This window comes from Pyrus communis, chromosome 8 (genome assembly GCF_963583255.1).
Source record: "Pyrus communis chromosome 8, drPyrComm1.1, whole genome shotgun sequence".
In the NCBI taxonomy this organism is placed as follows: domain Eukaryota; kingdom Viridiplantae; phylum Streptophyta; class Magnoliopsida; order Rosales; family Rosaceae; genus Pyrus; species Pyrus communis.
Window position 1 is genome coordinate 19,544,651 of NC_084810.1, and position 16,100 is coordinate 19,560,750.

Sequence of the window (16,100 nt, forward strand, 5' to 3'; positions counted from 1 at the left end):
TTTTTTTTAGTGAAACGATAGCGTTAGTAAGTTAAATGTTAGATTAGTCACTGATAGGGTTTGAACCCACACGGTCATGTAAGGGCACGACACCTTTCCATGCCGTCATATATAATTGAAAGAACTAATATGTGCATATTAATAAAATTAAAATTTTAATGTGGAGACATTAAATAACAAAAATAGAATATAAAGTTTAATAAAAGTACACTTTAAGGGATTAAATTGAATATGTAATCTAGCACTAAGGTGTTTTTTTTTTTTTTTTTTAATTCTAATATTTTATAAAGACTAATGTTCAAAAATCCCTTCTATTTAATAGTAATAGTATGGCAAACCACCAACATCAACATCACCAATAGACCTCGGTGATATTAGTTAGGGGTTTAATCTCTTTTATATATTGTTTATTATTTTTCAATGTAGGATTATTTTGTTAAATTTTCCGTAGAATTTCCCATTTGTTTTCACATTGTATTAATTATTTTTGTGCAAGTATGGGAAATTTAGCAATTAACAGACACGGCATGCAGGACATGATGAGAGCAATGCCGAGGATATCTCTCAAACTTTCGTCAAATATGTGAAGTCTAATGATTGGGATAATATGATCAAGTTTCTTCGCCAACATCGTGAGCTGGCAGGGAATGCAAAAATTCCATTTGTGGTGCAGCATGATCATTTTAAGAATGGTACAGTTCTTCACTATGCAATCCTGAATATCATGAGCTGCAGCGTGCGCATTATACAACAGTTAGTGGATTTAATGGCAAAGGAAGACTTGGAAATTCAAGACTGTTACGGTGCCACAGCTTTTTATCATTTAGTAAATTGTTATCCAGAAAGGGTTGAAGTAGCTGAATGCATGCTTAAAAAAACCCCAAATTAATAAGGTGTTACGATACCTACAACGTTGTAGTGGCCCAATGGAAGCCTAAAGGGGAAAGAATGGCTCGCTATCTCTATTCCCTCACTCCACCCCAAACATTAAGAGTTGTCGAAGCCGCTCAACTTATTTCTCTCGGTTTTTATTACAACAGATTTGGTACAATTTTTTCCTGTGTGATTTTTTCTTTGTTACAAATTTTATATGTATACTTACAATGTTCTTTTTTCGCACTTCTATTATATATAGATATTGCGTGGGATTTGATTCAACGTTATCCAAAATTGGCCATGGCTACAGACATCGACGGGCATATCCCCTTAGTAGCATCGGCCAATAACCGTTTTGCATTCAAAAGTGGAAGCCGACTCAGATTATGGGGAAAAATTGATCTATTATGGTTAGTAAATTATTGCTTTTTATTTTCTCATTATATTTGTTTTTTTTTTTTAAGATAAAACTTGATATAAGTCTAATTTTGTGAGTCACAATTAGAATTAGACACTTACTTGAAATTGGTCCAATGTCTAGGATTACACATCATCATATATATTTTTTTATATATATTTACACCGGAAACGGGGTGAATAAATTGGTTAAGAACTCACACCTCTCACTTACAAATAACGAGAAATACCATTAGACTATACTACTAAGTGACATTCCATAGCTAATTAAGAAAATTCATTGTTATATGTTTGTTTAGAGGATTGAGTTCTTTGGGAATCTTTAACAATGCTGGAATGGTTAAAGTAATCAATCTTAAGGGTTATATGTTTTTTTTCTTTTTCTTTTTTTTTTTGTCAACTTAAGGGTTATATGTTTGGTTTGTGACATTGTGTAAGTGTAATAATAAACATTACAGGCTTATTTACTACAACGACTTCTGAAATTCTTTGTCCCATGAAATTTAATTGAATTAATAATTGAGTTTGTATCCTTATCTTGATAGGTATACGCATAAAACCTCTTCCTACTAGTGTAAATGTTCCTGAAAGTGACCATAGTGATTAAATGTATCTCTCAAACAAAAAAGAGAATCAAAGACATCTCATTTCCTCAGGTATTTTACATGTCTGCAATCCAATTTGGTTTTTGTTAATGCCATGGTTAATTGTTCCATAATGCATGCTACTACAAAAATATATGAACATCTTTATTCCATATTTCTTAACGATTGTATTCATGATATCAGTAGATAGAATGTTAAGCTAGAGTCATGTAATTTAAGTTGGTCACATTGACTTAGCAAAATACCTAAAACACAAAACATAAACAAAATGGGTAGATTATGGTGAATCTGTCCAAAACCAACTTAAAACCGAAATATGAAAGGGTTTTCTCGGATGTCACCCACAACTTTCTATTCTTCTCGGCCCAGGTTAGAAACGACCTTGATCCACCTTCCTCATCCCCAATCTTTGACATGCATACATAAAATGGAATTAAAATTTGAAAGATCCCAAAATTGAAAGTTCTTTTTTTGGAAAGCACTTACACTGGTGGATAGCCCACGAGGAGAGTATGCTAAAACTCACAATAAGTTTGCCATAATAATTTGGTTCGAATTCATCTTTGGCAAGAATCAAATCTAAGATTTCTCATTTACAACAAATAAAGAAGAATACCACTAGATCGTAGTATATGAGCTTACAGGTTAAAAATGGTAGGAACTGAGGAACATATATATATATATATATATATATATATATCTCTCTCTCTCTCTCTCTCTCTCTCTCTCGGCTAATGGTAAAATTCAACAAAAAGTTGGGGCACTGCCGCACAGGAAAAACCAAGCAAAAAATCGTTTTCTAATTTTTACTTGCTTTCAAATTTTGAATTATTTACTGGTAAGTTGAATTTAGTCCCTTTGGGGATTCAATAAAACTAGTAAGACCATCTTCAAATAAGATGTTAAAAATGTTATATAAACATATAACAGTAACAAATGACGTATCATTTACTCTAATCAAGGTGTTAAAGTTGACATAGACATGGAAATGTCAAAATTGACACTGGCATCAAATAAGGATTTGCTAATTCCAAAGGCATTTCACTTGCTTTCATTTAAATACTAGCATATTTAAGTATTATTTTATTATTTTTAAGCCACCAACAGCCCAACTTTTAATATTTTTGTTTAAAGAAAACATAAATGAAACAACAAATTTTGGCATATCGGATGGAATAAAAATATTGACAATATGTCAAATTGCCAAGTCAGTTATCAAATTAAAATTTGATGTTTTGAATTTGACGTTTCTTTTGAAGATGCTCTAAGATTAATTTATATTTTTATAATTTTTTGCCTTTACATTGTTAAAAAATTAATTAAGTTTGAAGTTTCATTGACTATGGATTATATGTTTTGTGCACAGAATATGATTTTTTTTTTTCATAATATAGAATATGAATTTTGTTATTTTATGTTAAAAAGATAGTACAAATGTGATATAAAAATGTGATAAAAGTAGTATTTTTGTAAGAAAACATAAAAAAAACAAAGTAATACACATAAGTGAGTATGCCAACACAGTAAGAAGAATGACCCATTATGGTAAATAAAATGTTTTTTTTTTTTGTCATCAAATTTGACTTGTAATGCAGGAATTGGTTTATTCCGAAGACTAGTGGCGAATCTCCAAACACTTTTGGGTATGCCAGACACATTCATATCTTTAATTGATATTTTTTATGATTGTTTTATTAATAGTCAATATTATTTGAAAATGATTTGTATTTTGTTTTTAATGAACCTAGGAATCAATCGTATATATCATATGAAATTGATACATGAGCGGGTCAAGCAGCTTCTACCTCTTATGTGTAAAGCAGCAAGTGAAAGTATGACAAGTGAAAGTATGAGTTTTAATAAAAGAAAGAAATTAGAAGCAGCACTGTGTGTGGCAGCAGAACGAGGGCATGTAGAGTATATTACTAATTTTCTTGGAAATGACACATATCCTTTATTTAGAATTAAGAACAAAAAAGGCCAGAGCCCGTTTCAAATTGCCGTTGAATGCCGTCAACACAAAATTTATAATCTTATATATCTCCTCGATCCATTGCCCAAAATTCGAAACACACTTGGCCTCGATCAGTCTGAAAAAATACGGAAAAGAGTGGGGATGACAGATGACTTTGGCAATAATCTGCTACATACGGTAGCATGTATTACCCCAATGTCACAAATTGGTCACATTCAAGGTGCAGCTTTGCAAATGCAAAGAGAACTACAATGGTTCAAGGTGACTATTTTCTATCTATCTATATATACATACTTATATTTATGAAATATTTTGCCTCTGCGATGTTCATATATATTTGTGGCTATAATTTTACTCTTCTTTTCTCCTACCACTCCACATATTTTTGTTACTTTATTTCTTCAATTTCAAAGAAAAAATGAGAATGTAGAAATTACTCTATTTAAAAATAAAAATAAAAAACAAAAAGTTTGTCAACATGCACAAGCATAACGGGAAAATTGAAATTAAAAAGGAAAACATTATTTTTTAACTACGTATTATACTATAATCCTACAAGCTTAACTATTGATTTTGGGTTATATCGTGCCTCAAACGACAAAAGTTCTAGGATTTATATGAAGAGATAAAGATTTCAGAGTCACATCCATATATAACTTTGTCGCAAAAAATGGAGGAGGTGGAGAACATTGCAAATCCCAAGGATTGTGAATCTGTAAACAAAGATGATATGACACCACATAAAGTATTTATGGAGAATCACAAAGAATTGGGGAAAGAGGCAGAAAAGTCAATGAAGGAAACAGCAACTTCTTGTACAGTTGTTGGTGCTCTTATTGTTACCATAATGTTTGCTGCAGCATTCACAGTTCCCGGTGAAAATGATGAAAAGAAAGATGTTCCTACATTCTTAACTAATAAGGTATTCACAATATTTATAGTTTCAGATGCAATCTCACTCTTTTCTTCAACAACTTCGGTTATTATGTTTTTGGGCATTCTCACGTCACGTTATTCTAAAGATGATTTTTCTAAATCCTTGCCCACCAAAATGATAATAGGCATTTTCACTCTATTTTTATCTATCGCCACCATGATGATTGTCTTTTCTTGTGGCCTTTACATTATGCTTGATGGGTAATCATCGATTGTTATTCCAAGCATTTTGCTTGCCGGTGTTCCAATTACCTCGTTCATATGGATGCAATTTCCGTTGCTTGTTGAGTTATTCATTTCTACTTTTGGACGGGGAATATTTGATACGAAGAAGAAAAAGTTGATTTGAGTTGTTTCCTATGTTATCTTTAGTTGGGTTTGGATTTGCCACTATTGAATAAACTTGTAAAGAGAAGCCAATTTATGTGTTCTCTATTTGGCCAATTATGTATACGCTTTCTATTTGACAATTATGTATGCGCTTTTTATTTGACAATTATGTATGCACTTTTGATCCTAAAAGAAATTTTCAACTTCAATTTATATTTTTAAGTTTTCTTTTTTGGTGAATTTCTTTTTTTTGAGTTAGTTACTAAGACAAGTTCTGTATAGGCTCTATTTTTTTGTCAATATAATGAATTCATTGAAGCTACCCCAAATGGGGAAATGTACTACAACGTTATCTCAAGCAGGGAAAAACATAACCCAGCAAGTAGAGACTAACAAAACTAAGCCATACATGCATACAAAAGGAGGGCAATAGAAGCCACTGTCGAGCCATAACAATTAAAATACCGGAGGACATCCTGATTTTTCGCATAAGAGAACCAAGATCAAAGACATCATATTTTTGAAAATTAGATGTACATCCAAAAATGTTAACTTTGAAAAGACGATTCACGTGTTAGTAGCTTAAAAAGTAGGTTTATTAGTCAAAATGCCTCTTAAACTACTATTGAGTCTCAGTTAACCCCTTGAAACCGGTTTTGTCTCACTTTGCCCTCTAAAACTAACATTTTCAACTCTTTTGTCTCACTTTACCAATTTTCGTTAATGGACTGTTAAATTTAAGGATATTTTCGTAGAGTCATTTCCCTTGCAAGACATCAATGTATTGGCTTGAAACTTCGCAATTGAAAAATATTCATTACAACAAAATCATTATACCATTAACCTATCATATCCAAAATACTTCCCAAAAAAAAAAAAAAAAAAAAAATCATTTAAAGCAAATGTGCACAGTTTGAAACAACAAAAAAAAATCACATTTTTGAGCACTGATTCCACTAGACATGAGCTCGTTCAAAAGGTGGTTGTACTTCTTGTCGATATGTAATCTCAATAATTTTATCTGTTTTTGCTGAACTTAATCTGACTCTCAGTTCTGGGTTTATTGTTTCTCAGTCACCTAATGAGTTTTATTTTTGAATTGTTCTAAGGAATAGAACATTCTGTCTTTCCACATGTCTATTTATATCCTGCTGATCTTCAATATTCAACTTACTTTATGATTGATATTTAGGATTCATTTTATTTTTCACAAGGAATAATCTGATACATGTTGGATTTTATTGTATGAGTAGTTATGAATTTGCTTTGTCTCACTCTGCACTATTTTCAGTCCCGCTTCTGATCTGTTTTCTTCTTTTTTTGTCTGTCATTTCCCCTGGCGCGAAGGGACATTATGTGCATGTGCTCGCATGTTCAATATTTTCTCTGCCCTTACGAAGCTGTGCAAGAGATGCGGTCGTGGTGCGATATTTCAATTTAAAAGGATGTATGTGTTTTAGAATCTTCTAGCCCACGTTGTTTCCTTTTTGTTTTCATGTGGGACCTGTGAATTCATTCATTTGGGTTCTTTCCTTGGTTCTTATCCAGTTTTTGTTTGGGAATTGCTGGAGCTGATTAGCTGCCCTTCAAATGGATTTGCTTTTGTGGCGTTATTCGCTATAACAGGTTACTGAGTTCCTTAAGAGATGACTAAACCTGCGCACTTCCCTTTAGTGTTGCTGCTTTGGACACTGTTCACTTTTTGATTGCCGTGATCATTTTATTTGTTGCAAATGCGTTTTATGATCTGAATTCTACATAGCAGGCTTTGGTTTTTGCTTTCTAGTTAAGATTTCCAGTTTTGGTTTGTTTTTACGTTCTTTCGATTTTCACTAGCAGATGCCCACACTTTGCTTTAGTTGGAAACAGATATAGCACTCGTACCTCTCTACACATAAAGACATTGCAAAATCGACACTTACAAATTCTCTCTCTCTCTCTCTCTCTCTCTCTCTCACAAACTGACATAGCATTGATGATGATGATGTTGAACGTGGTGCGATTCTTGAGTTTGAAGGGATGTATGTGCTTTACAATCTTCTAGTCGATGTTCTGTCTTTTTTTTTTTGTTTCCTGAGTCGTAGGACCTGTGAATTCATTCATTTGGGTTCTTTCCTTGGTGTCCAGGTTTTGTTTGAGTATTGGTGGAGCCGATGAGCTGCCCTTCAAAAAGGATTTGAAGAAAACACAATTCATTTGGGTGCTTTTCCTTGTGCTTTTCGGCAGACATTCACTTTGTAAAATCAACAATTGACAAACAAGCGACTATAGAAACTGATATAGCATTGATGATGATGTTGAACGTGGTGCGATTCTTCAGTTTGAAGGCATGCATGTGCTTTAGAATCTTCTGGTCGATGTTCCTGCACACTTTGCTTGAAGGGATGTATAGGGATGTATGTGCTTTAGAATCTACTGAGTTACTTTAGATATAATTAACCCTGCGCACTTTGCTTTAGCTTTTGCTGCATTCAACTTCTTTCATTTTGATTGTCATGGTCGTTTTATTTGTTGCAAATGCGTTTTATGATCTAAATTAGTAAATTCTAAATAGCAAGCTCTGCTTTTGCTTTTTAGTAAAGATTTTCAGTTTGGCCTACTTTTGAGGAGTAGGCATTAATTGCCTATACCATTGAAGTTAAGTTTGACCTACATGACTCACCCCTATTCAATCGCCTACCCCATTAGAAATGCTATTACTCAAAAGAAGAAAATCATACCGGCCGTAAGCATGATGGGAGGAGCAAAGAAGGCTCCACTTATCAAATGTGTCCAAGAAGGCTGTACATATATGCATGTCACATTTTTCGCATATCTACCACCAATTTCACTTGGAATATAAATTTCTCATCTGAGCAATCTCACTCCAAATTAATTTCTTGGTTATTGGAGCATTATACCCAATTGGCACCTTAGTATTTGTTTGGAATGTTTAATGAATATCAACCTGTTGTTTCTTGTGAAAAAGAATCTACAAGAAAACCAAAAGATAAGAGTATGAGGAGACCAAACAAAGAAAGATAAAGAAAATGAATGATAAATAAAATGAAAGGCTAGATTAAGAATCAAAGATTTAAATACTTGTGGAAATCAAAACTAATGGCTATAACACCCGTAACATTGAATGATGCGTAACATTGATGTCTTACCCGGCTTTATACTTTCTTTTGGTCTTTTTCTTTTGTGAATGAGATTCTTACTTGTCTTGTCAGTTGTTCAAAATTTTCACCCCATGTCATAATGAGATTCTTTTGATTTCTATAAACTTCTCTCCACTTCTCTCATTTGATTTCATTTTCCCTTTTCATCTTCCAAATCTTGTAACCATTTTGGAGACTTACATTTTCAAATTTGTGTATATTTTGGATTACAGGTTATTACTCGTCAAATCGGGACTTTGGTTTGTTTTCGTTCTTTGATCTTGTTGCTTCCCTTGTTTTCGAAATATAAACACACATACTATGATTTCTTCTCTTGTTCTTAGCATTTATATAGGGTAGTATCGTTTTTTTGTCAATATTTAAGTGGAGTCTTGAGGGGAAAAGGGAGCCTCGAATTTGGATGAGGAGGGCCACAAGGGGGTGCTTGATTTCCACTACGGCACTAGTCCTCCTCAAGTGGTGTTAGACAACTTTGACTTCTTTTTTTTTTTTTTTTTTTTTTTTTTTAACATATGTTCGACTAACATAAATCTCGTTGAATAAATGGGCAGGGTGAACATGACAGCTACAGTTGTTCCTGTAGTTCTTGACCGTGAGAACTATGATGATTGGAGTTCTCGGATTCATATCTACTTGTTGGCCGAAGATCTTTGGGACGTTGTCGATGGCACCTATGAATCTCCTATAGGAGAAGACGGTAAAATTGATGATAAGGCTTGGGGGAAGAAGGATGCCAAGGCCTTATATGCAATCCAGAGTTCTTGCAGGGGTGATACTTATCAAATTATCAAGGACAAAACCACGGCCAGTGAAGCATGGTATACTTTGTTAACAACATTGAAGCCAGATGAACCACCAGATGAAAAAGGTACGTATATACATGAAAAGTTGAAGGAAAAAAGAAAAGCTGATAAACATACGGCAGTGTTTGTATAGTTGTACCGTGTTATTAGTCTCATTTGATGTGTTGATTAAGATGTATCTTAACATCAAAGTTTTCATTTTCAGAGACGAGGTCAGTTCTTGAAGCGTATCCAACTCAGACTGATGATGATGATGCTACGCCACAGTCGGCAATGGAAGAAGGCCACACTGGAGGTATGATGTATCCTCACAAATTAATACTTGTATATAATTCTATTTAATAGTAATGAAATGATGATAAACTTTCAGGTCCAGTAGCTAACCACTAACATGCAGGACATGATCATGAGAGCAATGCCAACGATATCCATAAAACTTTCGCCAACTATGTCAAGCATAATGATTGGGATAATGCGATCAAGATTCTTCGCCAATATCCCCAGGAAGGAAAAGCCAGACTTCCATTTGTGCGGCATGGTACAGCTCTTCACTACGCAAGCAAAAATTTCATGAGCTGCAGCGTGCACGTTATACAACAGTTGGTGGATTTAACGGCAACGGAAGACTTGGAAATAACAGACGATTTCGGTTACACTGCACTTTATTGTATAATAAATTATTGTCCAGACAGGGTTCAAGCAGCTGAATGCATGGTTAAAAAGAACAATAATTTACTTATCATTTTACCTCGTTGGGTCGAGGGGCCTCTTGTTGTCGTGGCCCAAGAGAGGACGAAAGGGGGAGCATTGGCTCGGTATTTCTATTCCCTCACTCCACACCAAACGTTAAAAGTTTCCGATGCTGCTCAACTTATTTCTGACGGTTTCTATCACAACAGATTTGGTAAATTTTTCCCCGTGTAAGAATTTTTTATTTATTAATATGTTGTCTGTATACTAACAATGTTCCTTTTTTACATTTGTATTATATATAGATATTGCGTGGGATTTGATTCAACGTTACCCAAAGTTGGCAATGGCTATAGACCGCAACATGAATATCCCTTTGGTAACATTGGCCAATAACCGTTTTGCATTCTTCAGTGGAAGTCAGCTCAATTTATGGAAAAAATTGATCTATTATGGTTTGTACATTTGCTCCTTCAAACTTTGATTTTGTGTTGGTCTGTATCGTTTGTTTTATATTTTATGTTCATCTTTCTTCTTCAACACCATTGCTAGTTTGAAATCTCGTGTGGGGCTTGCTGGGTTCAAACTTCATGTTGGTAAACTGAAAGGGGGCACGGCAGGGAATGGCAGTATTTACATTTTTTTTTTTTCTTAAAAAAATCATATGGTAGTCTTCTTAATTTTGTGGCATTCGTTGGTGTTTATCAAATTGTATCATATATATATATATATATATATATATATATATATATATATATTTGTTTTTTATTAATCTATCTTACGTATATCTAAACTATATATTAATAGAATCCACTTTATCAACCGAAAGATGGTGAAAATATTATTTAGTCTTCTATTCCAACAAAATAGTTAAGGACAATAACATAATTTTACAAAACAAAATTTTACTTTTTTTTTTTGTTTAAGCTTCACTTACATGTACTTTTAACCTCTCTAATTTTAAAAAATAAAAACATAAAAAAATAAAAAAATAAACCTCTCTCCATTCCTCTCTCTCTCTCTCTCTCTCTCTCTCTCTCTCTCTTCCATTTTAAAAACTAAACTAAAAAAAATTCATACACACCTTCTGTATGAGCATATATTAGTTATTTATTAACAAAACTTTCTTGGTTAACCAAAAGACCTTTTGAGTGAACAATTTAATCCTTTATTCACAATTCAATAAAGATATTAGAAAAGTAAAATAATGGGCATAAATATGATTTAACACAAAACTTCTTCCTCTCATTAATGATACTCGTAAAAGACATTTAGTCATTTCTGTGTATGGTACAAAACAATGATTTGATAACAATTAACATGAGAAATATAACTTAAGGGAAAAAAAAAAAAAAAAACTTCAGAAGAGTATTTTTTTATTAAGGACTGAGCTTGTGCTCTTTATCTTGATAGTTATACGTATAAAACGTCTTCCTCCAATCAACAAGGATAGTCATATAAATGTTGAAAAACATAAAAGTGGCCAAAGTGATCAAGGGCATCTCTCAGACCAAAAGGAGAATAAGGGGCATCTCATTTTCGCAGGTAATTTACATGTCTGCAATCTAATTTGGTTTTTGTTAATGCCATCATTAATTTGTTCCATAATGCTACTACAAGAATATAAGAACATCTTTATTTTATATTAAATATAGTCACGTTGATTTAGGAAAGTGTATTCAATTGAGATTTTAATGGATTTTAATTCTTTTAATGAATCTAGAGGTATTTAATCAGAATTTTAAGGGATTATCTGAAATTCAAAGTGTATTCAATCAGGATTTTGAGATAGTTTATTAAAATCCTTAGAAATCTGGGTGTATTCAATTAAAATTTGAAAGAAAATTATAACATTTCAAGTGTATTCAATTAAAAATTAATTTTAAAGAATTTGAAAAAGTTGAGGAATTAGAGAGAATTGGAGATTCGTATTATATTTTATGCATCCACAAATCTCATCTTTTCCAATGAGATTTCGAGGGAAATGATAAAACCATTAAAACCTTTCAAATTCTCAATTGAATACACCCCTTAACAAAATACTTAAAACACAAAACATAAACAAAATGGGCAGATTATAGTGAATCTTAAAACCGAAATAGATAAGGGCTTGTCTTTAATGGGCTGTTATTGCAGTGTGAAAGAGAGGAAGGGGAGAGAGAGGATACAGGTGGGATAAGAGATTTATAGATGCTTAAAATACGCTATGAAATCTCTTCCATTTTCTCGAATTCCTTAAATTTTTTCAAATTTTTTAAAATCAATTTATAATTGAATACATATGGAATGCTATACACTTCTTTAAAATCAATATCTAATTGAATACACCTGGAATGCTATACACTTCTTTAAAATTCTAATTGAATACACCCAGATTTCTAATGATTTTAATAAACTATTTAAAATTTTGATTGAATACAATTTGAATTTTAGAGAATCACTTAAAATCTTGATTGAATGCCCCTAGATTCATTAAAAGAATTAAAATCCCACAAAATCTCAATTAAATACACCTCCTTAGTGGTTTTACAGCTTCTTTTGGAGATATTGTGGACTAAACCTCATAATGGATTAGCCATAATAATTTGGTTCGAATTGGTTAATGACGACAATCAAACCTAATGCATTTCACTTACAAGTGAATGAAGAGAATTACCAACAAACCATAGTATTAAGTGACCCCACCAATATGATTATAAAGGCTAAAAAAGGCAGGAAACGAGGAACATAATAAAAATAAAAATAAATGTATATCCTTCAGCTAATGGTAAAGTACTAAAGTTCAACAAGAAGTTCGCACTACAGCACAGGAAAACCAAAGAAAAAATCGTTTTCTAATTATTACTTGCCTCAGAATTTTGAATTAGTTACTGGTAAGTTGAAATTATATTTTTATAATATTTTGCCTTTACATTGTTCAAAAAGTTATTAAATTTTGAAGTTTATTTAACAATGAGTTATATTTTGTGCATAAAATATGATTTTTTTTTTTTTTTCATAATATAGAATATGAATTTTGTTGTTCCATAAATACAAGTTTATGATTTTTTCTACAAGGTTAAAAAGTTGAGAGTTTTTTTCCCTTTGGTTTCTATATCGGCCGATACATTAAAAATCTGGCTCGGCTATTGGTACTATCTCTTTAATAAAGGTAAGCCCATTGATATAAATGTGTCTCACTTTAATTTGTAATATGAAAAATGTGAGAAAAGTTATAATTTTGTAAAGAAAACATAAAAAAAGCTAAGTAATACAGATGGGTGAGTTTGACAAAAACCAACATGGTACGAAGAATGGCCCATTTATGGGGGGGGGGGTGTGTATTTATTTATTTATTTGTCATCAAATTTGAATTGCAATGCAGGAATGGCAATGGGTTTATCCCCAAGACTAGTGTCAAATCTCCGTACACTTTTGGGTAGGCCACATACACAATCATATTGTTAATTGATTTTTCTATGATTGTTTTATTAATAGTGAATATTATTTTTAAATGATTGTAAATTTGTATTTGTTTTTAATGTAGGAATCAATCGTATATATCAGATGAAATTGGTGCATGAGTGGGTTGCGCAATTTTTGCCTCTCATGTTTAAAGCAAATGAAGGAGATATGAGTAGATATCAACGAATGAAATTGAACACAGCATTGTGTGTAGCAGCAGAACGAGGGCATGTGGAGTATATTACTCATTTTCTTAAAAATTCCTCATATCCCGTAAATTTAGTTACGAACAAAAATGGCCAGAACCTGTTGCAAATTGCCGCTGAATGTCGTCACCACAAAGTTTATAATCTAATACATGTCTCCAATCAGTTGCGCAAAAAGGAAAATATACCTGGCCTCGATCATGCCGATGAAATACGAGCAAGAGTGAGGACGAGAGATCAATTTGGCAATAATTTGCTACATACGGTAGCAAGTATTACCCCATTGTCACAAATTAATCACATTCAAGGTGCAGCTTTGCAAATGCAGAGAGAACTACAATGGTTTAAGGTGACTATTTATCTACCTATCTATATAGCTTATAATTATAAAATATTTTGCCTATATGTTGTTTATATAATTTTTCTGGCTATTATTCTACTCTCATTTTCTCCGACTCCACATATTTTTGTTACTTTATATTTATTCAATTTCAAAGAAAAAAGAGAATACTAAAATTATTCTCTTTAAAAATAATAATAAAAAAAAAAGATTGTCAACATGCACAAGCATAATTAAAAAATAAAATGAAACTACAAGGAAAAAATTATTATGGTTTAACTACGTAATATATTATCATTCTACATGCTTAACTAATGATTTTGGGTTACGTGGTGTCTCAAACGACAAAAGTTCAAGGATTTATATCAAGAGACAATATTTAAGAGTCTCATCCATGAATAATTTTGTTGCCAAAAAATGCAGGAGGTGGAGAGCATTGTACATCCTAAGGATTGTGAATCTGTAAACAAAGACAAGAAGACACCACGAAAAGTATTTACGGAGAATCACAAAGAATTGGGGAAAGAGGCGGAAAAGTCAATGAAGGAAACAGCAACTTCTTGTACAGTTGTAGGTGCTCTTATTGTCACCATAATGTTTGCTGCAGCATTCATAGTTCCTGGTGAAAATGATGAAAAGGCAGGTCGTCGTACATTCTTAACTAATAGTGCGCTCACCACTTTTATAGTTTCAGATGCAATCTCACTCTTTTCTTCAACAACTTCGGTTATCATGTTTTTGGGCATTCTCACGTCACGTTATTCTGAAGATGATTTCTACAAATCCTTGCCCACAAAAATGATAATAGGCCTTTTCACCCTCTTTTTATCCATTGCCACCATGATGATTGTCTTTTCTTCAGGTCTTTACATTATGCTTGAGGGGAAATCATCGATTGTTATTCCAAGCATTTTGCTTGCCAGTGTTCCAGTTACCTCGTTCATATTGATGCAATTTCCATTGTTTGTTGAGTTATTCATTAATACTTTTGGACCTGGAATATTTGATAGGAAGCAGAAAAATTTGTTTTGAATTCCTATGTTATCTTTAGTTAGGTTTGGATTTGCTACATTTTAAGAAACTTGTAAAGAGAAGCCAATGTGCTTTCTATTTGACAATAATGTATTCGATTTCAATTCTAAAAGAAAATTCAAGCTTCAATTTATATTTTTGAGTTTTCTTTTTAGGTGGATTTGTATTTTGAGTTAGTTACTAAAACAAACTCTCTACATAGGCTCTATGTTTTGGTCAATAAAATGAATTCATTGAAGCAAGCCAAAAAGCGGAAAAGTATAACAATGTTTGTTTGTATGATATTTTGTCCCGAAATTTATTATTATTTATTTTACACTTTTAGAATTTGATGATTACTTGAACCTGAAATGTCACATCCCGGCCCGAGACGGGATCACCTCCTGGGCTCGCTCCACCACCGTAGCACGATATTGTCCGCTTTGGGCTTACCATTCCCTCACGGTTTTGTTTTTGGGAACTCACGAGCAACTTCCCAGTGGGTCACCCATCATGGGATTGCTCTAGCCCCCTTCTCGCTTAACTTCAGAGTTCCTACGGAATCCGAAGCCAGTGAGCTCCCAAAAGGCCTCGTGCTAGGTAGGGATGGGAATATACATTTAAGGATCACTCCCCTAGGCGATGTGGGATGTCACAATCCACCCCCCTCAGGGGCCCGACGTCCTCGTCGGCACACACGCGGCCAGGGTTAGGCTCTGATACCAAATTGTCACATCCCGGCCCGGGGGGGACCACTTCCCGGGCCCGACTCCACCACCGTAGCACGATATTGTCCGCTTTGGGCTTACCATTCCCTCACGGTTTTGTTTTTGGGAACTCACGAGCAACTTCCCAGTGGGTCACCCATCATGGGATTGCTCAAGCCCCCTTCTCGCTTAACTTCGGAGTTCCTACGGAACCCGAAGCCAGTGAGCTCCCAAAAGGCCTCGTGCTAAGTAGGGATGGGAATATACATTTAAGGATCACTTCCCTGGGCGATGTGGGATGTCACAATCCACCCGGGCCGGGATGTGACAAATTGGTATCAGAGCCAATCCCTGGCCGGAAATGTGCCGACGAGGACGTCGGGCCCCTAAGGGGGGTGGATTGTGACATCCCACATCGCCCAGGGAAGTGATCCTTAAATGTATATTCTCATCCCTACCTAGCACGAGGCCTTTTGGGAGCTCACTGGCTTCGGGTTCTGTAGGAACTCCGAAGTTAAGCGAGAAGGGGGCTAGAGCAATCCCATGATGGGTGACCCACTGGTAAGTTGCTCGTGAGTTCCCAAAAACAAAACCGTGAG

The 16,100-nt window shown here is 33.8% G+C and overlaps 2 protein-coding genes across 2 annotated transcripts; both read left to right on the plus strand.

The window, feature by feature from the left end:
• The first annotated feature begins 8,843 nt into the window (after nt 1-8,843).
• Nucleotides 8,844-9,493, plus strand: LOC137743088 (uncharacterized). Its single transcript, XM_068483001.1, has 3 exons — nt 8,844-9,168; nt 9,309-9,398; nt 9,474-9,493. The coding sequence occupies exons 1-3, from the start codon at nt 8,844-8,846 to the stop codon at nt 9,491-9,493; spliced, it is 435 nt and encodes a 144-aa protein (XP_068339102.1).
• A 4,707-nt stretch (nt 9,494-14,200) lies between these two features.
• Nucleotides 14,201-14,815, plus strand: LOC137743089 (ankyrin repeat-containing protein ITN1-like). Its single transcript, XM_068483002.1, has one exon. The coding sequence runs from the start codon at nt 14,201-14,203 to the stop codon at nt 14,813-14,815; it is 615 nt and encodes a 204-aa protein (XP_068339103.1).
• The last annotated feature ends 1,285 nt before the right edge of the window (nt 14,816-16,100 follow it).

Bases quoted from the DNA above. Each gene is read 5' to 3' on its own strand.
- LOC137743089 (XM_068483002.1), top strand. From the start codon at position 14,201: ATGCAGGAGGTGGAGAGCATTGTACATCCTAAGGATTGTGAATCTGTA.
- LOC137743088 (XM_068483001.1), top strand. From the start codon at position 8,844: ATGGGCAGGGTGAACATGACAGCTACAGTTGTTCCTGTAGTTCTTGAC. The intron at 9,169-9,308 runs GTACGTATATAC...TTTCATTTTCAG, and splicing joins TGAACCACCAGATGAAAAAG to AGACGAGGTCAGTTCTTGAA. The intron at 9,399-9,473 runs GTATGATGTATC...ATAAACTTTCAG, and splicing joins GGAAGAAGGCCACACTGGAG to GTCCAGTAGCTAACCACTAA.